This window comes from Salvelinus namaycush, chromosome 10 (assembly GCF_016432855.1).
Source record: "Salvelinus namaycush isolate Seneca chromosome 10, SaNama_1.0, whole genome shotgun sequence".
Lineage (NCBI taxonomy): Eukaryota > Metazoa > Chordata > Actinopteri > Salmoniformes > Salmonidae > Salvelinus > Salvelinus namaycush.
The window spans coordinates 44,717,200-44,740,796 of record NC_052316.1 but is presented as its reverse complement, the minus strand read 5'-3'; the positions used below and the strand labels follow the sequence as shown (position 1 = coordinate 44,740,796).

The following is a 23,597-nucleotide window of genomic DNA, read 5'->3' as shown; positions in this document are numbered from 1 at the left end:
CAGATGCCAGGGAGTTTCAGAACACATACCTCGCAGCCAGCCATATAGAGTAATCATACCTGGGGGGGGGGGGGGGGGGGGAGGGAAAGAGATGTTCCTGTAACAAAGGAAGGGCATCTGTCATCTAAGGTTTAAGTATGTTGACATCGCACCATGTGATCGTTCTTTCCATGCAGAACCAGTCCTCAGGTAACGCAACCTCATGGCAACAAGGGTTCATGACAGAAAAGGTGGCTTGGTCTCACACATCTTTGTGTCCCTGTGAAATGAGACACTCAGGGTGGACGTGACGTGCCTTGCGGGGGTTCTTTAACTACAGCGATCTGAAAGGCACAGACTATCTTATGGTGCCACAATTTACTCTCCAAATTGTTTGAAAGTATGTAATTTGACCTGGATAGTTTGTGTGTATGCATTGATGTGTGTGCCTTTAAAACAAACAAAAAAACTAGTTCTGTCGTTGAGCTGTCTTGTCTAGATGTTCTGCATTATGTTATGTTTTGTGTGGCCCCAGGAAGAGTAGCTGCTGCTTTTGCAACAGCTAAGTGAGCCTAATACCCCCCCCCCCCCCAAAAAAATGTAGTTGATTTAACAGCTCAAGTATTTGACCCAGGTGTGACAGTTTGAGCCCAACCCACTGTTGAGACAAATGGAAAAAGGCATCCCTGTTAAAAACACAAACTTCCTGGAATTTCCATTTGGAAAATGTTCCAGACATGCCCTCAGACAACCATATAATCAGGTAGGTACTATGCTGTTCACTTCACAGCTGTAACATTCTGTTCGTTCCTACCCTCAGACAACCATATAATCAGGTAGGTACTATGCTGTTCACTTCACAGCTGTAACATTCTGTTCGTTCCTAGAAATAATCAAACTTATGTTTAACATGCTTTGAAAGTAAATGGTAGAAAATGCCATTCTTCAAAACAGTAGGTTTCACTCTTCGTAGAAAGAGGAACAGGTTGAATATGACTGCATGTAGTCTAGCGGTTAAGCGCATTGGGCCAGTAATTAAAAGGTTGCTGGTTCAAATCCCCGAGCTGACTAGGTGAAAAAAATAAAAATCGGTCGATGGCCTTGAGCAAGGCACTTAACCCCTAAATTACTCAAATGTAAACATGAACGTTTGCGGTAAAAATTAGAGAGAAAAAAACTATACAAAATTAAGACAATTCTTTGTGCAAATCATACAGACTGTTCAAAATATTATGGTCCGGCACAAATAATACTACTTAGATCTGATTCATGATAAAGGGTCACTTTTATATAAAAGATGTTTCAGTAGACAAATGAAAGTGAAAGACAACTTGACAAAGCATGGCTGTGAAGACATCCTCAGGTAGATACGAGTTTAAACTTCAAGACAGATCCTAAAATGGGGTCTCCTTGCGTTCGAGCCATCCTGTGAATGTTCTGTCAGTGAAACAGTCTGTACATTCACAGAGCTCAGTTTAACATTAAATCACACATTCTCTTTCAGGCCACAAACAGAACCGAAAACACAAAAAAGAAGGTTGCAACAGGGGGGGACATCCAAACTACGCACAAACACAAATAATTGCATAAACCCTGAGACAACATACAACAGGCATTTTCAACATACATTTAGTCAAATTGTGATTTTTGTATCTTCAGCCATGAGTCACATCCCTTGCAGTGTGTTTTAAGTTGAGAAAGAAGATACAAATTTAGTTGACCAAAATTGAGGGAAGTTCGAGTCCAAGTCTAAAAATAAACAGGAAGATTGTTCTATGCACAAAATCATACACTTCACAAAATTAACTCCCTCCTAACTAACATGGGCAAGGCCTCCTTGAGTTTGTCACTAGTTCAACAAATGCCACCTGAGGAACACAGTCAATAACCCAGTGTTTGGAGGATCCCAGTGGACCAGACCCCATGTCCTTCTCTGTCAGAGCAGGAGAACCAATGTGGCAGCTCCTTTAGAGTGACATCACAATCAGTCCTCTCCTCGGCTGCAGTTATTCTGGAGTTGATAAGAGTCTCTGAAATGTAGAAATAGAATCCATAGAACAGATTGTTTGTATGCTCTGAACATAGTGTGTTTATGACTGATTGACTGACACTATGAGCCCCAGGACTCAGAGGGATGTACAGTACGGCGTCCATTTTCCTCTGTAGTGCATTCCTTAGGCTGCAGCACACCTCCCCAGTGGTCTGGTACAGCTCAGGCCAGTATCTCAATGGAAAGTTAACCAGCAGAGGAAACATCAGATTAGGAGGGACAGGCCGCTCCTCTCCTCACCCGACCTTAGGCCCAGTTTAGCCACGCTACTGCTCTGCAGCTGGGGACATGTGATTCTCTTCTGACTGCAGGCCTGGAGGGCAGGGTTGACAACCCCTCACACCTCCACTGCATTCCACAGCCACCGAAGGGAGACAAGCCTGCATTCCAGACACCACTGCTGAGAGAGAAAGAAGATAAGCGTTAGGAATACCAAGAACTCTGAGTTGGTCCATGAGAATCATTCACATTTCTGTGACCACTTGCCACATGTCTAGCAACAGCTCATATACAGGAAGTGAGAATGCAGATACTTCAGTGTGGACCATTAAAACAGCTCATCAGTATAGTCTCATCATGCTCATCAACATACCATTATTCATGCTTTATGACAGAGAGAAATCCCCACAAATGTAGGATAGGAGTTGTTCCCATTACTTTTTTGTTGTTGTATTAATGTAATATTATTGCAAATAAAAATACCTCATATGCCTTAACCCTAATTTTGGAATAAACCAATACACATCCAGGCTTATCATGATTCTAGACCGACAAGTACTGCTTGTCAGCTCTGGAACCAGAAATCTGTTCAGCTGTAGATACATTGTGGTGATTCCTCTGGGTTCTGTAGCTGGAATCTCTTATCCCACTCTTTCTTTGTGGCCTCAGATATTTTAGAATCTAATTTCCTTCCCCTGCTGTTAAGATGGAACAGTTCATTTGAAGAAAAGAAAAAAAGTTACATTCTGAATTGCATTTTGGGAAATAATGCTATTCGGTCTGCGGGAGCTGATTGTTTGTGTTTGTTTCTTGTTGGTTTCTGTTTGTGTGTATAGGTGTGCCTAACAGACACCAAAGCATTGTGGGTTACAGCAGACAGAGACTGCTGGGGGTAGTTTAAGGCAGCTTAATGAGCTCATTACCATAGCAGAGCGGAAACCTGGGTAGCCCCTCATCTCAGAGCAGAGGCTGGATAATACAGCAGGAGCCCGAGTCTCCTCTCAGTATCTGCTACCGAGGCTACACTCTCCCATCACAGCTACTGAGGCCTGTACCCATTTACCATGAACACTAGAGAGCAGCTGCTGCTCTCATACTATAGTGCATACATATTACACAATACATGTAAAAACTGTTTTGTTTACGTTGACTAATATGCTGCTTATACCACTGCAGCGAGTGTTTGTGTGTCACTGTGCGGGTGTCCTGGCAGTCCCTGCAGCTGTTTTTAATTTTTTTTAAATAAAAAAATCCACCAGGGTAGACGACGAAACCCGGCCCCACCGGGGTAGAAGACGAAACTCGGCCCCACCGGGGTAGAAGACGAAACCCGGCCCCACCGGGGTAGACGACGAAACCCGGCCCCACCGGGGTAGACGACGAAACCCGGCCCCACCGGGGTAGACGACGAAACCCGGCCCCACCGGGGTAGAAGACGAAACCCGGCCCCACCGGGGTAGAAGACGAAACCCGGCCCCACCGGGGTAGACGACGAAACCCGGCCCCACCGGGGTAGACGACGAAACCCGGCCCCACCGGGGTAGACGACGAAACCCGGCCCCACCGGGGTAGACGACGAAACCCGGCCCCACCGGGGTAGACGACGAAACCCGGCCCCACCGGGGTAGACGACGAAACCCGGCCCCACCGGGGTAGACGACGAAACCCGGCCCCACCGGGGTAGACGACGAAACCCGGCCCCACCGGGGTAGACGACGAAACCCGGCCCCACCGGGGTAGATGACGAAACCCGGCCCCACCGGGGTAGATGATACCCAGCACCACCGGGGTAGATGACGAAACCCGGCCCCACCAGGGTAGATGATACCCAGCACCACCAGGAGTACTACCCCCTGCTGCCAGCCACCCTATCACTGTTTCACAAGTACGGCACCTTTAAATATAGTTGTTATCTTTCTATTTAAAGTCAGGTTTCACATTGAGCTGCGTTCACGTTGCAAAGCAACTCATCTCAACTCAGTCCCAATGAGGTGAACTCTACAACCTCAGAGATCAACGATCAGTCGTCACCACCTTCACTACCATCAGACAGGCTCAGACAACCCTGCCTCGTCTGTGTGCGTCTCAGCCTGTCTCGACTGGCTCTTCTTCATATTAGTAAAGGGTCAAACAGCCATAAACTCTCCTCTGTGTTACCTCACAGTTGGCCTTTCACCTATTTCCTAACACCAGCGAGTCTGGTTATTCCACTACATACAGTAAAAGCCAGAGAGTCTGCACCCTTTTCTCTATATAGTGTACACTACTTTTGGCCTTGACCTGAGTGTACACTACTTTTGGCCTTGACCTGAGTGTACACAAAATCAGGAGTTGACTAGTTCCAGTCCTGGGCGGAAGGATGTATTTTCACCAAAACCCTGCAGCCTCTACCAACCCGGAGTCAATACTGCTACCCCACAATGCACTGGACCATGGCCCATCATCGCTCTGTCTCTGATGAGTTGCCACCTGATTGGCTCTGCCCAGTTCCTTGGTTTCTATGTTTAATCATTGTTAGCTACAAGGAAATCTCCAGAACAAGCGCGTGTTTAATGATAAGAAATGCATCAAAGGCTACACACACCCAGTCATAAAATAAGTCATAAATCCAATGGACACCCGCTGCGTCAAACTGAAGTAATCAAGTGGCTAATTTCAGTTTCGCAAAGTGTCCTTTTCCCTTAAACATCTGCTCATTAGACCCCCCCCCAGCTCTGTCCGTGGGCTAACAGCCAAGCTCTGTCCGTGGGCTAACAGCCTAGCTCTGTCAGTGGGCTAACAGTCAGACAGCATACTAATGCAAATGAGCATTGTCTTACCATTAGTTGTGCCTGACAAATTCTAACATAAAACATTGTTCCTAGCAGACGCTGGATTGAGACTAACCGTGGGACAGAGAATACAGCAAACCAACACCCCCTTCAATGATACATGCTTCTGAGGGATACATAGTGTAATAACTCAAGACTAATTGCTGGCTGCAAGCGTTTGAAGAAGCCCTACAGCGCTGCCGACTCATCTGTTTTAAAGTGATCAAATTATAGTCTGAAGATTAAGTCGGCCATTTTAAGCACATTCTCCCTTTGTATTCCGCACCGTGGAGAAAAGACCAATAAAAAAACCTATTCGTTTTATGCAAATGATGCTGCGCCAAGGGCCATAAACGTGACAGATTGATTACTCTGGAGACTCAAAACTGAGTGGGGGCACGTGCCCTGAGTTCACCCAGTCTCTCCCTCGCTCTCTCTCGGGGGGGGGGATGCTGAACACAGACGCCATTATAAAAAGGTTCATTCAGAGAGCGTTCCTGGTGGTCTTTAATAAAACAGTATTGAGCGGCGGCAGTGGGCCTCTCTCCTCCCTCCATCCATCCTCGGCCCCTTCTTTAAAAACAGCAGTCTGGGGAGACCCACTGAAGCCTGCCCACCGGCCTATGACCCTGTCCAGGTGTGCCCCATCACAGAGCCGCCCACCGCCTCAGGTTTCAGTTGGAACAGTTAAAACGGGCCTCTGTTTTTGGGATGTTTGTGAGAGGGGGGGCAGAGAAAGAAGAGGGGAGACAGGAAAAAGGAGGGAGAAAGGAGTGAGTGAGAACAAAACAGCCATTGCTAAGCCTGTTGGGTGTCCGAGGAGACCTCGTTGAACTTTGTGCTCAGATCTCCGGTTACATCTGCCTGTAGTCCTACACCAGCACAGTGTTGGGGCTAAGCTAGGATACCTCTCCCTCCACATATGTCAGCTAAGACCCAACTCCCTCAACTCATGATTAACTACTCTAAGGTGCTATACAAGCAAAAGGAAAACAGAAGAAATCCACAGGAAATAACGTCATTCCAGCAGAGTTCCTATTATTTTACTCTAAAATAGTTCAATTAACTCTGCAATGAGTGAAATTAACACTCAGTGGTGTAGAATAAGGATTGAGTGTGATTGTGTCATTCTTACTGTGTAGAATAAACACTCAAAACCACACCCATCATTATACTTCCCAGCATGCTCTATTGCAGTTGCAAAATGTGTTCGTTTCAAAATCTGTTAAGCATTAATCTTATGCAACACAAAGATAAAATACCATTGGATTAGTTTAGAAAAATCTATCCGTTTACCTTATTTCACCTGTTACTGAAATGGTTGTTCCAGTTTAGATGGTTTAGGCAGTCTACTCATCTTCCTAACCCATCCTTCTGGGGTGAATCCAGGAGGGGTTTCTGTTGTTTTGGTTTTGAGTCTCTACCTATTCTTTTCCCTTTCATACAGTTTTTAGCTGTATCCATTTTGTTTCAATGTGTTAAAACTGTTGCACTGGTATCTTGACGTAATATTACTGGTGTAATTGTTTGCATGTTCCTGCTGCCATGTGTGAGAAATGGAGCTCACTCAACAATCTACACTTAGACCTCTGCTCTACAATAAAACAGATTGTTTCTTGTCTAGACTAGGAGTCTACGACAAACCATAATACGAGTGTTTACAGTCACAAATATTTTTGTCCATCAACAGGGAGTGAATGGATTGTGGCCTGAACCTGTGGTCAGACCCATCTGGAGAAGACAGCTGAAAACTAGCTGACCATTACACTAGAAGAAACCACCAAGACAACTCAAATCAAATCTCCCCACCCCAACTCAAATCAAATCTCCCCACCCCAACTCAAATCTCCCCAAATCAAATCATTACCAATGGAACTGAAAGCCAGACCTTTATTCCTCTAGAATTAGAAGGAAAAGGGTGGTGTGTATGTTTGTAGTATGAGTGGAAGACAGGGTGGTTTCATAAGCATATAAAACACAGTAATAATAAATCATTTTCACTTGTATAATGCTTTTCATAACAGAAAATACATCTCAAAGCACATAAAAAGCTAAATAAATAAAACATTTAAAATTGAGATGGAACGTCTCCATCTGGCTTCGGATGAAAAGCTAGGAGTTGAGACAGTTTGGAAAGTGGAAAGGCCTTGTAGCTTCAGCGGAGGAAGCATCAATGGTACAGCCAGAGAGAAGCAGTGTGACAAATTGACCCAGAGCGCGTCTCTGGCAGTCAGTTCCTACATAGGACCCGCTCCTCTGTAGGTACTGGTCCTCCATTGCCGAACATGTAGCGCCCACCTGTGTGACGCCACGGCTGCTGAAAAGCGCACAAACAGCCACCACATTTTAGCCGTGGTTAAACGTTGACTTGGAACTTTTTTCGTGCTCAAACTCCTCCTCTTTCTTTTTCTAACAGAAACAGGGTGGGCCTTTGGTGTTTCATCGGTGTCATTCTGGTCATGCACGCCGCGACCAACGTAGTTAGTTGTAGCGAGCCAGTATGTGTTGATGTCATTTCACAGGATTTGTTTTTGAACAGAAGCTGTGGAGAGTGGTAAGAAATGTCCCTTCTGTAGAAAAACAAAAAACGTATTCATCCATTTTTCTTTTGTTTTAAAAGCGTTTAATGACCTGGTATGATAGTGCATTGATCAGTTACACCGTTTAAATACATAATTCTTTTGCCCAAAGTTGACCTTTAAGAACAGTCCCTGAGCCTCTTCTGCCATCTCTGGACGCAACATGCAGTATTTAAAAAATAAATTAAAAATCCTGACGATGAAACCATAAAACCCAGGCTGCATTATTTGAATCCAAAACAGCCAGCTAGCTATAAGCCAAAATGTATGTACTTTACAACTGAGAGTCAAGTCTACGAGATCTAAGTGATCAATCCTCAGAGCAGTCAAACCTACAAAATGTTTTTACTACAAATTTGTAGCGAACTCTCTAGCAGCCAACTGGAGTGTTGTCAACACGAGGGAGAGAAAAACCCATGGTTTTCTTCTACCCTGGTTGACAGCCTTGGGAAAAACATATATTTTTAAGGCTCCTGGCTGCCAAGCAGTGCAAAATATTGCTCCTCTTCTCCGTTTCTCTCTCACTCGCCATCTACACTCCACACTGCCTTTCCCTTACTACTCTCTTCGTTAGACCGCTGACATGGTTGAGATGCAGGCGTCTTGTGTGTGTGTATCAGTGGAGGCTGCGGAGGGGAGGATGGCACATAATGTCTGGAACTGAGTAAATGGAATCGAACCATACCATTCCACCCGTTACCACGGTCTCCCCAATTAAAGTGCCACCAACATGTGGTGTGCACACACACGCAAACACACGTGTTCAAAAGTTGAGTCACTTAGAAATGTCCTTGTTTTTGAAAGAAAAGCTAATTTTTTGTCCATTAAAATAACATCAAATTGATCAGAAATACAGTGTAAACATTGTTAATGTTGTAAATGACTATTGTAGCTGGAAACGGCAGAATTTTTATGGAATATCTACATAGGCGTACAGAGGCCCCATTATCAGCAACCATCACTCCTGTGTTCCAATGGCACGTTGTGTTAGATAATCCAAGTTTATCATTTTAAAAGGCTAATTGATCATTAGAAAACCCTTCTGCGATTATGTTAGCACAGCTGAAAATTGTTGTGCTGATTAATGAAGCAATAAAACTGGCCTTCTTTAGACTAGTTGAGTATCTGGAGCATCAGCATTTGTGGGTTCGATTACAGGCTCAAAATGGCCAGAAACAAAGACCCTCCTTCTGAAACTCGTCAGTATATTCTTGTTCTGAGAAATGAAGGCTATTCCGTGCGAGAAATTGCCAAGAAACTGAAGATCTCATACAACGCTGTGTACTACTCCCTTCACAGAACAGCGCAAACTGGCTCTAACCAGAATAGAAAGATTGGGAGGCCCCGGTGCACAACTGAGCAAGAGGACAAGTACATTAGAGTGTCTAGTTTGAGAAACAGATACCTCACAAGTCCTCAAATGGCAGCTTCATTAAATAGTACCTGCAAAACACCAGTCTCAACGTCAACAGTGAAGAGGCGACTCCGGGATGCTGGCCTTCTAGGCAGAGTTGCAAAGGGAAAAAAACATCTATCAGCCATATCAAAGATTAAGATGGGCAAAAACAACAGACAGCATCCCAGAGTCGCCTCTTCACCGTTGACGTTGAGACAGGTGTTTTGCGAGTACTATTTAATGAAGCTGCCAGTTGAGGACATGTCATCCTACTGCCATCCTCCCAAGTCAAAACAGTAGTTGCCTACAGCCATCTTTACCTCTGCACTGTTTTAAGAAAAAGTTGAGCTGTTCACTGCAGCTGCATCGATAAAGCCAGCCAGCCACACAAACATCCTTCCCTCCCGCTCCCAAGTCGTCCACATGGTCCTCAAATCAGCCTGCCAATACCGCTAAACTGCATTTGCCTTTTAAAATCAGGATTGGAATGATTTTAGCAGCGTATTTTATACTGAAAATATAAAACGCAACAAGCTAAAATTAACAATTTTACTGAGTTACAGTTCATATAAGGGAATCAGTCATTTTAAATAAATGCATTAGGCACTAATCTATGGATTTCACATGACTTGGAATACATATATGCATCTGTTGGTCACAGATACGTTTAATATTTATTTTTTTTAAAGCAGAAAAACTGTCAGTATCTGGTGTGACCACCATTTACCTCCATGCAGTGTGACACATCTCCTTCACATAGAGTTGATCAAGGCTGTTGACTGTGGCCTGTGGAATGTTGTCCCACTCCTCTTCAATGGCAGTGCGAAGTTCCTGGATATTGGCGGGAACTGGAACACGCAGTCATACACATCGATGCAGAGCATCCCAAACATGCTCATTGGTGACATGTCTGGTGAGTATGCAGGCCATGGACGAACTGGGACATTTTCAGCTTCCAGGAATTGTGTACAGATTCTTGTGACATGGGGCCGTGCATTATCATGCTGAAACATGAGGTGATGGATGAATGGCACAACAATGGGCTTCAGGATCTAGTCACGGTATCTCTGTGCATTCAAATTGCCATCGATAAAAGCTTATTTCTGCCCATACCATAACCCCACTGCCACCATGGGGTACTCTGTTCACAACGTTGACATCAGCAAACCGCCATACACGCTGTTATCTGCCCGGCCCAGTTGAAACTGGGATTATTCCACGAAGAGCACACTTCTCTAGCATGCCAGTGGCCATCGAAGGTGAGCACTTACACTGAATTTAAAAAAAAATCTCTATATATATATATATATTTTTTTTAAATAAGTTACGACGCCAAACTGCAGTCAGGTTAAGACCCTGGTGAGGACAACGAGCACGCAAAAATTCTTCATCTGCTGTCTCGGTGGCTGGTCTCTGACGATCCCGTCCCGTTGGAATACTGCCAAATTCTCTAAAATGACGTTGGAGGTGGCTTATGGTAGAGAAATTAACATTAAATTATCTGGCAACAGCTCTGGTGGACATTCCTGCAGTCAGCATGCCAATTGCATGCGCCAAAAACTTGCAACATCTGTGGCATTGTGTTGAGACACAACTGCACATTTTAGAGTGTCCTTTTATTGTCCCCAGCACAAGATGCACCTGTGTAATGATCATGCTTCTTGATATGCCACACCTGTCAGGAGGATGGATTATCTTGGGCAAAGGAGAAATGCTCACAAACAGGGATGTAAACAAATTAGTGCACCAGATTTGAGAGAAAAGCTTTTTGTGCGTACGGAACATTTCTGGTATCTTTTATTTCAACTTGTGAAATATGCGACCAACACTTTACATGTTGCATTTTTGTTTCTGTTCAGTGTAAATTGTGGTTGCGACTGCCATAACAAATTGACACCCCTGTTGCCACATCCTAGGACCTAGAGGATACAGCCTGAGGCCTGTGACCAGCTCACAGATATTGCACACTCCTCACCAAGGAACTGCAGTGTATTGCAAGCACAAGCCTGAACTCTGTCTTGCTCCTGTGCTGAAAGTGATTGAGGGCTAGAGCGACGTGGAGCGGCTCTGTGTGTCTGTAATTACTGCCAGGCTGACATTCCTATTTCCTACTGCTCCATAAACTACTGACTTCTCCATGTTTATCATCCAACACCCAGCCAGAGACCCAGCCAGAGGCCCCGATTAGATAATGTTGTAGTCATCGGCAACCATGACAACCATGACAACAGAGGACTGAAACTGTGTCGGTCCCTTCTGATGTCCACCTGTGCCTGGGGTCACTGATACTGGACTGACAAGGGAGGACAAATGACTGATCTCGCCCGACCGAAAGTGTTGTAAAGTCCTCGAGCACCTGGAAAGCTATATAAATCCAGTCAAATATTTGTATTAAGGCCATAGTGTAGTAAGGGGGAACAACTATGAAGGAGAGTGATGCTTTAATAGACTGAGACCAGAGTGGAACAACGTGACTTAACCTCTTCCTGCACGCCTACAGTCCTCCACATTTATAGGATTTGGGTCGATTTAGAGGGTTGTGTGTTAACAATTTTTTTTTTCTTTCTTTCATTCGTTTGTTTCCATTGCTGAAGTTCGATTTGAAACACATGGATTTGTTTTGTCTGTGATTAATCTCTTTAATAGCTCTGCAGAGACAAACCGCCTCCTCATTTGCATGTTTCTTTAAAAAGATATGTCCTTGCCTGTGCCGCCCTTTTAATATGGTTTATCAATTAATCTCCCCGACAACTTTGAGACACTGCGATTTCCATTCTTATTGTTTTTAGAGTTTAACCTGGGTCTGTGTGACCCGTTATGTTTTCTACGTGTTTTAAGAAGCAACTCACCAATGATCCTAACAGCCACTTCTTCCTGTTGCCCCGTCACTACGCTGAGAGGTACTTCCAGGTGCTGACGAAAGCTGTGGGGATCAGCGAGTAGGGCACGCTGGTCACGCTATCCCACGAGTCTGTAGAGGGGTCGTAACAGTCCAGGGTCTTGCACCTCTGAGCCCCAAAGTATCCCCCCACCACGTACAGCCGATTGCCCGACGCCACCGCGTGACAGCTGATCCTCTTGGCCATCACATCCCCGAACTTGGACCACTGGAACGTCTCACTGTTGAAGCGGTAGGCCGAGCTGGCCGAGAACTCGGTGTCTCCACCGATCACTACGACGTGGTTGCCTACGACAGCCGCCGCCGTGTAGCGCCAGAGCTGAGGGCAGGAAGCAGGCACCGTCCACCTGTTCTGGACCGGGTCGAAGCACTGCACCTTGGGAAACTTATCTCGGTTGACGCTGGTGCCCCCGAAGACAAACAGCTTGTTCTTGGCCCCCACCACTGCAGCATTGCTAACCCCCTCTCTGAGAGGAGCTACAAGGATCCACTTGTTGGTCTGTGGGTCATACTGCTCCACCTGTTTGAGAGAGACTGACGGAGAGGCTGGGAAGGAGCCGGCCAGAGAGGTGTGTCCACCTACAACGTACAGGATGTGATCAAGCTCAGCTGTCCCGTGTCCGAACCTGGCCACCAGCATGGGCGCGGCTTTAGACCACTCATCATGCAGGGTATCGTAGACCCACATATCTTTGGAGGCCCCGTTCTCAGAGCCCCTCCCCCCAGTCACGTAGACCTTGCAGCCAATGGCACAGGCGCTGCACTCCTTACGAGGGCTGGGGATGTCAGTTTTCGGGGTGATCTCCTTGGTCTTGTTGTCGATCATGTACACCTTGTCACACATGAAGGTCTGACCACCCAGGAGAAGCAGGGCCTGGCTGACCTTCCTGGGCCTGGCGCAGAACCCTGTCACAATGCCATCGTTCTGGAGGATCCTCATCTTACATCGCACTGCATCCTCCACGATCTCCCGGCCCACTTTGTGTCCCATCACCAGCTCCTCAGAGGCCACGTTCTTCAGCAGGTATGTCTCGGGCAGCAGGGCCAGGCGCACACAGCGCAGCAGCTCCGGCAGGTCACCCAGCCTCCTCTCTATGTCCGCCTTTACCCAGTCTATCACAGCCTCGTACACCAGGCTCTCATCCTCCACCTCCAGTTCCTCGCTGAACACAAGCTCCTGAACCTTGTCTTTAGGGAGACTAAGGAAATCCTCCGTCTTGTTGAGGGTGGCGAAGTTGGCCAGGCACATCCTCCAGGAGAGCTCGTAGAGCCGCTGGCACTGGCGGGCATCTGACAGCAGCATCATGCCCAGGCAGTTGGACGGTGCCAGGTTTTTCTCTAGGAACTCAGAGCAGGCGTCTCGGATGTCGTGAAACTGGAGCATGTCCCCGGCCTCCAGAAGGGACTCTGCGTTCTCCTCGTTGATGATGACGCGGGCCGAGTAGGCATAGTCTAACAGTAACTCCAGCACCTCTGGGTGCAGCGTGTCGCGGAAGTTGACCTCGGCATCGCGGCTCTCCCTCAGGCCTCCGCTAAACATGGCCTCAAAGTAGCGGCTGCAGGAGGCCAGCACTGCACGGTGGCAAGGGAAGACACGGTTCCCGGCCCTCAGGACCACGTCAGTGAAGACTCTTCGCTTACGGAGCAGGTTGAGCTGGGTCAGGAGGCTGTCCGCATGAGACGTCTTGTGGAATAGCTGGATGTTCATGGAGCCAGAGCTAGAGCGGGACTTCCTGTTTTCATGGTTGCTCACAGACATCTTGGACCTGGAGGGCAAACAAACTAAATGTTATTAAATATATCTACATATATTGTTCTAAAATGTCATTATGAAGTATCAATTTCTTTAGCTTTACAGGCTTGACATGGTCTTGGATATCAAAATATGTTCCGCTCCCTTTACAGACTTATTAGGGACATTTAACATTACTAAAATATGTCTAGTGAGCCCTATCGCTCTTCAACATCAGATTTGCAACTTCTGTTTACACTAGCCTTGGGATGTGGTGTGGCCAAAGCCACATTCCTGTTTCATGTGTGAGTAGTTTTGGGGTGGGGGTGCTGTAAAATGGGGGGGCTGGACAAATCTTTTTGCCCATGCTGGAGCTGCAGACTGGTGTATCCGCTAATACAGGACTATTAAAGCCCAGTGCACTACTTTTGAGATTTTTTTTAAACCCCCCCCCTAAAAAACATAATATTTTATGATTTATTGATGCAGCCCCTACTTCCTGCAGCTATGGCATACCTTAAATACCGTAGTATATAGACAAACAAAATAAGGATAGAAATTCAAACTATACAGGAGCTCCTCATCTAAACCATGCTGCACACTTGATTAATGCAATGATTGACAAATGTGCAGATATTTTAAAGAGCCTTTCATTTTCTATTTGGCTAACAGAGCAAAAATGCTGTCCACCGGTATTAAAGGAAATTCTTGCAAGGACAGCTGTTGTTTTTAATGGAGTGGCTACAGATAAGGAGTTCCTGTATTCCAATTTGCCCAGACTGAAAAATACAGATGTTTTATTTTTACATCTGCTGCTTGGGGGGGGGGGGGGGGGGGGGGGGGGGCGATCTGTACTTTACTATTTATATTTTGAACAACTTTTACTCCACTACATTCCTAAATAAAATTATTTACTTTTTACTCCTAACATTTTCTCTGACATCCAAAAGTACTTGTTACATTTTGAATGCTTAGCAGAACAGAAAAATTGTCCAATTCACACACACTTATCAAGAGAACATGCCTGGTCATCCCTACTGCCTCTAATCTGGCAGACTCACTAAACACAAATGCTTGGTTTGTACATGTTGGAGTGTGCCCCAGGCTATCTGTACATTTCAAAATCAAGAAAAAGTGTGCAGTCTGGTTTGTTAAACATAAGGAATTTGAAATTATTTATACTTTTGATACTTAAATATATTTTAGCAATTACATTTTCTGTTGATACTTAATTAGATTTAAAACCAAATAATTTTACTCAAGTCGTTTTTTTACTGGGTGACTTTCACTTTAGTCCTTTTTATGAAGGTATCTTTACTTTTACTCAAGTATGACAATTGGGTACTTGTTCCACCACTGCTGATATGCTGAGCGCTCCGCTTCCGCCTCCTTGATCGCCTTTGTCTGGTCACTGGTGAAGACTACAAACTTCATGTTTTACACAAAACTGTTCTTACTATTGCATCACCTCACTAGGCTTTTAATAAGCACAATGTCATGTTCTTTATTTTTTTCAGGAGGGGAGTAGGCTAAATGCAGCTATTTACATTATCAACATATTCGTACAAACTTTGTCGTCAGTATTCCAAACATAAACACGATACAAAAACAGTCAATCTAGCGATTTCAAGTTCTTAGATGCGGAGTTTACATGCAGCTATTTACTCTCGCCGCTATATCAGCATATGGCGTAACTATGGTACCGAGCGATGCATAACGAATGCGCCCATTTTCAGACTATTTTCACCCGTCTGGATACAGATATACGTTCAGATGCAAGACAGACACGCAGTCTAATTGGCGATTGTACATGACTTTTTCCATCATCATTGCAAACATTGGATAAGATGCGCAGTCGGCAGACAAGTCGTGTTTTTTTCTTCTTCCAGGAACTACGATATGGCAGCAACTATAAAAAGATTAGCCCGCATCACACAAAACGTGTCCAAACTATAGGGGACTGGGTTGTGCAACTACAATATCAGTTAAAACAGACAGAGAATGTTATAGCCTTCATGATGTTTTGGATTGTTCGTTCAAATCGCCAAATGTTATATTTCTGCACAGCCTAAATAAAATACGAGGCAGAGACATAAGCTACATCATCGTGGTTAAAAAGAGGGTTCGTAAAGAGATAAACCTGAAGGGGGGGGGGGGGGGGGGGGCAGCTACGAATGCGTAAAATAACGTGTGCAGAACGTGATCCGGATCCGTAGTTTTAACAAAGAGGTTTCTGGACGGGCGGGGCGAAAACGTATCTGTAGCCATGGCCTTGTCTTTGCACTGTAACACTCAGAGGGGTATGTGGTATAGATGTGGTAGATCTCTCTTTCACAGATATTTTAAAGATGCACTAGTGAGATATCTCTCGGCAATTTCCTGGTTCCTAAAATTATAAGTATGCCTAATTTCAGTTTGTTACAAAACAATAAAGTATAGTTTAGATAATCATTGTACCATCTAAAACTATATATTTTTTTGAAACGTAACTTAAGTATAGAAATAGCCCACATAGAACAGATCTGCTTCTTAGACTTGCTATCAATGAGAATGACAGATCTATAACACACATGTACATCTATGTGAATTTGGTCAGGTTGCCCAAAAGTGTATTATTGGACCTAGTTTGTGTTGTCAAAGTAGTGTAAAGAAGCCCTTACCCTGCCAGCATAGATGTTAAAGCAAACATTGAAATGTAACCCTGACACTCCCATTCTGAATAAATACAAGCCTGGCCACTAAATGTCATTAGTCTATAAAGACATTATCTCTTATCAGTAGGATGGATCCGGAAATGAACTTTGGACTTGGAAGATGAAAGGATACATGATAAGGTTTGTGTTTACACACTGGCAACAAGGGAATCAAAAATCATCTGTCAAAATCTACCAGTAATCAATTAATTACTGACAAATGATTAAAAATAGAATTTAATCCTCATTAAATACCTAGTTATATTATATATAACCAGGTGAGGTGAAGAAGTATGCTACCTGGGTGTGGACATCCCTTTCCTGGCTTTTATCAGCATTTTACGCCTATGAATCACGATGCCAACCTCCCATGACTGTTCCCTCCGTAGCTAGCTCATTTTAGACGGTGCCATAGGCAACGCATTCAACTCCCTGTGTAAAACCGAACATCACCTTCAGGCTATAAATTGTCCAAATTGTGCAACACTAAAAGCAAATTAGGTAACTTATTTTTTTAAAGACTTATTCATAATGTTGTTTGATAGCCAAAATGCAATTCAGAATCATTGATTTTTTTCAACAAATTATATACAATTAATTTTAGTTATTTCAGAAAACATTTAAATGCCTGACGAGCAGAGGGAACTGTTTAATAAATTGAAGTATTCACATTTCATGAGGCTTATTTATGTCCCAAAAACAACTGCAAATCAATACATTAATAGAATAAGGGCCAATAATAAAAGGGATAAGAAACATACAAACATTGTGCTTAACCAAACTTCTGAAGCGCAAGGACTCCAACACGACACAGAGTGAAATCCCATTCGTTTTGTGCAGTCTTTTGTGCATACTTATTAGTAGCCGCCAAAGCTCTGGACAGCCTTTAAATGTAAACCATGTCCAGCATGCGCTCAGTTTCTTCCGAACTTAGATCAGCCTGGCAAACATACACGGCTACTATTGCAAGCTCCGGATCAACGGATCGGATGTTACAAGCAGCTAGTTATATTTCGGAAGTACAAGAAGTGTCAAACAAGCACGTATCTCTGTGATCGAAACAAATCCTTACCTAAATCGTCTTGGAGCAAAGCAGCAATATCCGACCAAGACACAATGCAATGGGCACCCAACTTCTTCGGGAGTTTAATGTATTAGTTCACGAAATAGCTTTCTAAGTAACGAAGTTCAGACGATGTTTCTCCTAGATAGCTGGAACACTGCTAACCCATCTGTTATATTTCTCTGTGTTTTTAATAGACAATAAATGTAAGCGTTTGAAAAGTTGTTCACAGTGCGTCTGCGTTGTAGACAATATCCACAGCTGTAACGAAGCACAAGTTACAGCTCCATACGCTCCTCCTACTCATGTCTATGCATGCTCTCGTCCAATCACAGCAGAGAAGAAAGTTTGAGATTTTCCCCCCTGAACAATTGAATAATAGATTAATATTCAGCTATTTTTTAATTGTATCTTTTTTATTTAACCTTTTATGTAACTAGGCAATTACATATCCATTTTGTGACAGATATTGATAGAAAACATTACCAATACTTAGTCAAGCTGTTTTATCATTGTTTATTCAATATATATGATTTCTTTAATGAAACCGTTTTATAACGGTTTGCTATACACTTCGATCACCAATATGCTTGCATGTCTACAGACAAAAGAGGTCTATTGTACTACTACTGACTTACATGTACAGTACACATTGTTATGTAAGCTTGGTCAAAGTCCAATAATACAGACTATGGCTCATTGTTTTTTGGAAATTCTTGTAATTTTCTGAAGGATTTAGTATGGTAATCAGGGATGTAGATTAGGGGAATTATAAGTTATTACCGTTCCAATTAGCACACATTTTTGTTATAACACTGAATGGATTTATGCTCAGAGAGTAATCTCTGGAGTTGTACATTAATGCCGAACTCAAAATTCCCCAATAGTATGCCATACCAACAAAACAAATGTGAACACATAGAGAGAGAACCCCAGATAGAGGCAGCATCTATCAATCACATTTATTTTATTAAGACCTTTTTACATCAGCAATTGTCACAAAGTGCTTTACAGATACCAAACATAAAAGAGCAAGCAATGCAGAGGCAGAAGCACAGTGGCTCGGAGGAACTCCTTAGGCAGCATCAGACTGTCCCAATCCAGAGGGGGAGAGACTTCAGCACCTTCCTCCCTGTCTACCTGCCTGCCTGCCTCCATGTCTGCCTGTCTACCTGCTTCCCTTTCTACCTGCCTGCTTCCGTCCGTCCGTCCGTCCGTCCGTCCGTCCGTCCGTCCGTCCGTCCGTCCGTCCGTCCGTCCGTCTGTCTGTCTGTCTGTCTGTCTGTCTGTCTGTCTGTCTGTATCTCTGCCTGTCTGTATCTCTGCCTGTCTATATCTCTGCCTGCCTGTCTGACTATATTCTCACCTCACTGATCTTCAAAGAGACCTGGCACTTGTGTTGTGTTCCCCACCAAAGAGACCTGGGACCTGTGTTGTGTTCCCCACCAAAGAGACCTGGGACCTGTGTTGTGTTCCCCACCAAAGAGACCTGGGACCTGTGTTCCCCTCCACCAGCTGCCTGGGGTCTGATGCTCTGATATGACACCGGGCTCACACATTTCCATCTGTGTCCCTCTCTGTCAGTCAACAGCTGCGTTTGAAGATTGTCAACTGTCCCGGCTGTAATTCAGATCCCATCACTTCCTTTGTTGATGGGAGTTTCAACAATCTTGGAATCGCTCTTTGATTCCCTCAACGGATTCTCTAAGAGAACTCTAAAGGTTGTTTATGTTAAATGCGCTCATAAACATACCTCTTGGGTAAGAGGGGGTAACATTTTCAAACCCTTGTTTTCAGTTATTCTTAAAAATATATATTTTTACACATTTAACTAGGCAAGTCAGTTAAGAACAAATTCTTGTTTACAATGACGGCCAGTTAACAGTGTGTTAACTGCCTTGTTCAGGGGCAGAACAACAGATTTTTTTTACCTTGTCAGCTCGGGGATTCCATCTAGCAAATTTTAGGTTACTGGCCCAACGCTCTAACAACTAGGCTACCCTGCCCAACGCTCTAACCACTAGGCTGCCTGCCCATCGCTCTAACCACTAGGCTACCTACCCAACGCTCTAACCACTAGGCTACCTGCCCAACGCTCTAACCACTAGGCTACCTACCCAACGCTCTAACCACTAGGCTACCTGCCCAACGCTCTAACCACTAGGCTACCTGCCCAACGCTCTAACCACTAGGCTACCTGCCCATCGCTCTAACCACCAGGCTACCAGCCCAACGCTCTAACCACCAGGCTACCTGCCCAACGCTCTAACCACCAGGCTACCTGCCCAATGCTCTAACCACCAGGCTACCTGCCCATCGCTCTAACCACCAGGCTACCTGCCCAACGCTCTAACCACCAGGCTACCTGCCCAATGCTCTAACCACCAGGCTACCTGCCCAACGCTCTAACCACTAGGCTACCTGCCCATCGCTCTAACCACCAGGCTACCTGCCTAACGCTCTAACCACCAGGCTACCTGCCCAACGCTCTAACCACCAGGCTACCTGCCCAGCGCTCTAACCACTAGGCTACCTGCCCAACGCTCTAACCACTAGGCTACCTGCTCTAACCACTAGGCTACCTGCCCATCGCTCTAACCACCAGGCTATCTGCCCATCGCTCTAACCACCAGGCTACCTGCCCAACGCTCTAACCACCAGGCTACCTGCCCATCCCTCTAACCACTAGGCTACCTGCCCATCGCTCTAATCACCAGGCTACCTGCCCATCGTTCTAACCACCAGGCTACCAGCCCAACGCTCTAACCACCAGGCTACCTGCCCAACGCTCTAACCACCAGGCTACCTGCCCAACGCTCTAACTACCAGGCTACCCTGCCCAACGCTCTAACCACTAGTCTACCTGCCCAACACTCTAACCACTAGGCTACCTGCCCAACGCTCTAACCACCAGGCTACCTGCCCATCGCTCTAACCACTAGGCTACCTGCCCAACACTCTAACCACTAGGCTACCTGCCCAACGCTCTAACCACCAGGCTACCTGCCCAACGCTCTAACCACCAGGCTACCTGCCCATCGCTCTAACCACTAGTCTACCTGCCCAACACTCTAACCACTAGGCTACCTGCCCAACGCTCTAACCACCAGGCTACCTGCCCATCGCTCTAACCACTAGGCTACCTGCCCAACACTCTAACCACTAGGCTACCTGCCCAACGCTCTAACCACCAGGCTACCTGCCCATCGCTCTAACCACTAGGCTACCTGCCCAACACTCTAACCACCAGGCTACCTGCTCTAACCACCAGGCTACCTGCTCTAACCACTAGGCTACCTGCTCTCACCACTAGGCTACCTGCTCTAACCTCTAGGCTACTGCTCTAACCTCTAGGCTACCTGGCTCTAACCACTAGGCTACCTGCTCTAACCACTAGGCTACCTGCTCTAACCACCAGGCTACCTGCCGCGCCTTAAAGCTTTATAGATATACCACTCTATTGAAGTGCTTTCATACACAAGCATGCCAGTAAGAGATTTGCCAATAAGCAGACTACATTAATGAACTCATCTAGGGTAAATTTATGTTCTGCACTTTAGACCGACACCCCCCCCCCCCCCCCCCTCCCCCGTGGCTTTAGTCCAGTGCAATCCAGAACATGTGTGTATGTGTGTGTGTGTGTGTGGGGGGGGGGGGGGTTCTCTGCCTCCGTCACAACAGCCTTCACATTGGATGACAGTAACACTCTATTGTGGCCTCTACTGTATTACATACCCATTCACTTATAGCAGGTGCTGTCTCCAGTGAGGTCATCCTGTCTGAAACAGAAGAGGTGTTCTATAAGGTCGTATGGACACAACAAAACACTGCAGACTTTAATGAGTGGGTATTTACATATGCAGCAGCAATCCTCTGTCAGTCTGTCTGGTATGGTTGACTGGACTGGGCTGATTCACTTATTTTTTAGACTGTAATTGTTGGACCACTGTTACTTGTTGGTATAGAGCAGACCATGCACTATAATCATACTATCTAGATAGGATATTGTTTATTAAGCTGTTTCACAAAGTTTTGTTTTTGTTTATCACCTGACACATGGCAAACAAGATGATATTTCATTGTTGTTAAAAAGGAGAACAGTAACCCTATAGTAAGGTGTGTTGTATGTCATTGTAAGGTGTGTTGTATGTACCATGACAATATCAAATTGTACCACCCAAAACCAAATATTGTTCTGATGTACATCATGTGAGTTGTGATTCCTTGCTGGATTTCAGGGCAGAAAATAATTTCATCGGCAAGGATAATCATAACAATTCGATGCCCTGCATCGAACTGGATTATAGCACCCCCATGTGGTAAACAAAGGTATTGATTCATGAAGAAAAATGGACTTGTCTTTATTTGAGTAAATGACTGAGGGATCTTTGTTTCAATCAATGAATACATCAAGACAATGATATTAGATTTAGGAACAAAATTATTGTAAAGTCACTTGACAGGGTATTGGGCCAACCTATGCCTGTTTGTACTTCATTGACAATGTCTATCAACTTCACAGTCCCTAAAACTTGATAATGGGACCATTGCACACTATCCGGGAAAAGTTTTCAACATTTTACATCCCATAATAGATTTGAAACATTGTTAATAGCAATAATTAAAACAATTGAAATAATTGCAATCAAATCAAATGATCAATTAAATCAAATGGCCCAGGAGGACATCTCTTTGTGGTGGCTGCCACAATTTAGCCTGGAGCAAAAAGGCCTTTGCCTTCAGCCTGGCTATTCCCTCCTCCTCCTCCTCCTCCTCACTGGTTCATTTGGCCCAGTGTCTTCTTCACAGTATTCTCCTCCAGTTGGACCTATCTCCTTCTTGGCATAGATCAGTCTGAGGCCCCTCGCCCATGTTTGTTTTAACATATTAATGGCTACTGAACGAAGAGATGTTTAGAACCGTCTCTTTTAGGTGAACGAAGCAGAATAAAAAGGCTAACTGAAAATACTTGAAATGCCCTTTACTTGTAAAGGTCTTTGTATCACCACATTTACATCCAACATCTCATCATTTCATAAATACCAACATACGTCCTGGTTTAATTCCACTTGAATGCCCCTCTAACTGGTAATTACTAGTGGGGAAACTCATCTATAATCCCTGTACTCAGAGTTTCCCATTTGCACCTCTCTGATGTAATTTGTCAACAAAAAAGCAAACAAGCATGGCGGGCCCTAGGAATAAGCAAAATAAACCCGACTGAGTTTTTTTATTTGAGAGTTAGAATAGTAGAAGACACCAGGTGTAAATTTGGTTGTTACTACATTTGCACACACTGTACATAGATTTTTCTATTGTGTTATTGACTCTATGTTTGTTTATCCCATGTGTAACTCTGTGTTGTTGTTTTTGTCGCACTGCTTTGCTTTATCTTGGCCAGGTGGCAGTTGTAAATGAGAACTTGGCCTACCTGGTAAAATAAAGGTGATTTTTTTGTAATTATTCTTTTTTTTAAATTGGTTGTGCATCAGTAGTTTTTCTCTTGTTATGTCAGTCACTGGCAGTCATTCAACTAGCCAAGTCAGCCAACAATTTTTAGATTTGGTAGTTAGTCTAGCCAGCTATTTAAACTTGGCCAATACCGACCGAGCACACGTGCCAAGGAGACCTGACCTCCAGGGACCCACATTGTCATTCACACTCAGATATCATACTAACATGGCATACAGTGCCTTCGGGAATTATTCAGACCCCTTGGCTTTTTCCACATTTTGTTGAGTTACAGCCTTATTCTAAAATGGATTTAAATATAACAATTTCTTCATCAATCTACACACAATACCTTCTAATGACAAAGTGAAAACAGGTTTTTATAAATTTGTGCAAATTTATTAAAAACAAAAATCAGAAATATTACATTTACGTAAGTATTCAGACCCGTTGATATGAGACCGAAATTGAGCTCAGGTGCATCCTGTTTCCATTGATCATCCTTGAGCTGTTTCTACAACTTGATTGGAGGCCACCTGCGTTAAATTCAATTGATTGGACATGATTTGGACAAACTGAAATGGTCCACCCACATGGACAGCGTGGTGAAGAAGGCGCAACAGCACATCTTCAACCTCAGGATGCTAAAGAAATTGGGCTTGTCACCAAAAACACTCACAAACTTTTACAAATGCACAATCGAGAGCATCCTGTCGGGCTGTATCA

The 23,597-nt window shown here is 44.6% G+C and overlaps 1 protein-coding gene across 1 annotated transcript; it reads right to left on the bottom strand.

Moving 5' to 3' along the window:
- Nucleotides 1-1,245: 1,245 nt before the first annotated feature.
- Nucleotides 1,246-17,646, bottom strand: enc3 (ectodermal-neural cortex 3). Its single transcript, XM_039002956.1, has 3 exons — nucleotides 17,430-17,646; nucleotides 11,883-13,698; nucleotides 1,246-2,429 (listed from the first exon to the last, which is right to left on the bottom strand). Exon 2 carries the CDS (start codon nucleotides 13,689-13,691, stop codon nucleotides 11,922-11,924), a length of 1,770 nt encoding a protein of 589 aa, XP_038858884.1. The 5' UTR covers nucleotides 13,692-13,698; nucleotides 17,430-17,646; the 3' UTR covers nucleotides 1,246-2,429; nucleotides 11,883-11,921.
- Nucleotides 17,647-23,597: the final 5,951 nt, after the last annotated feature.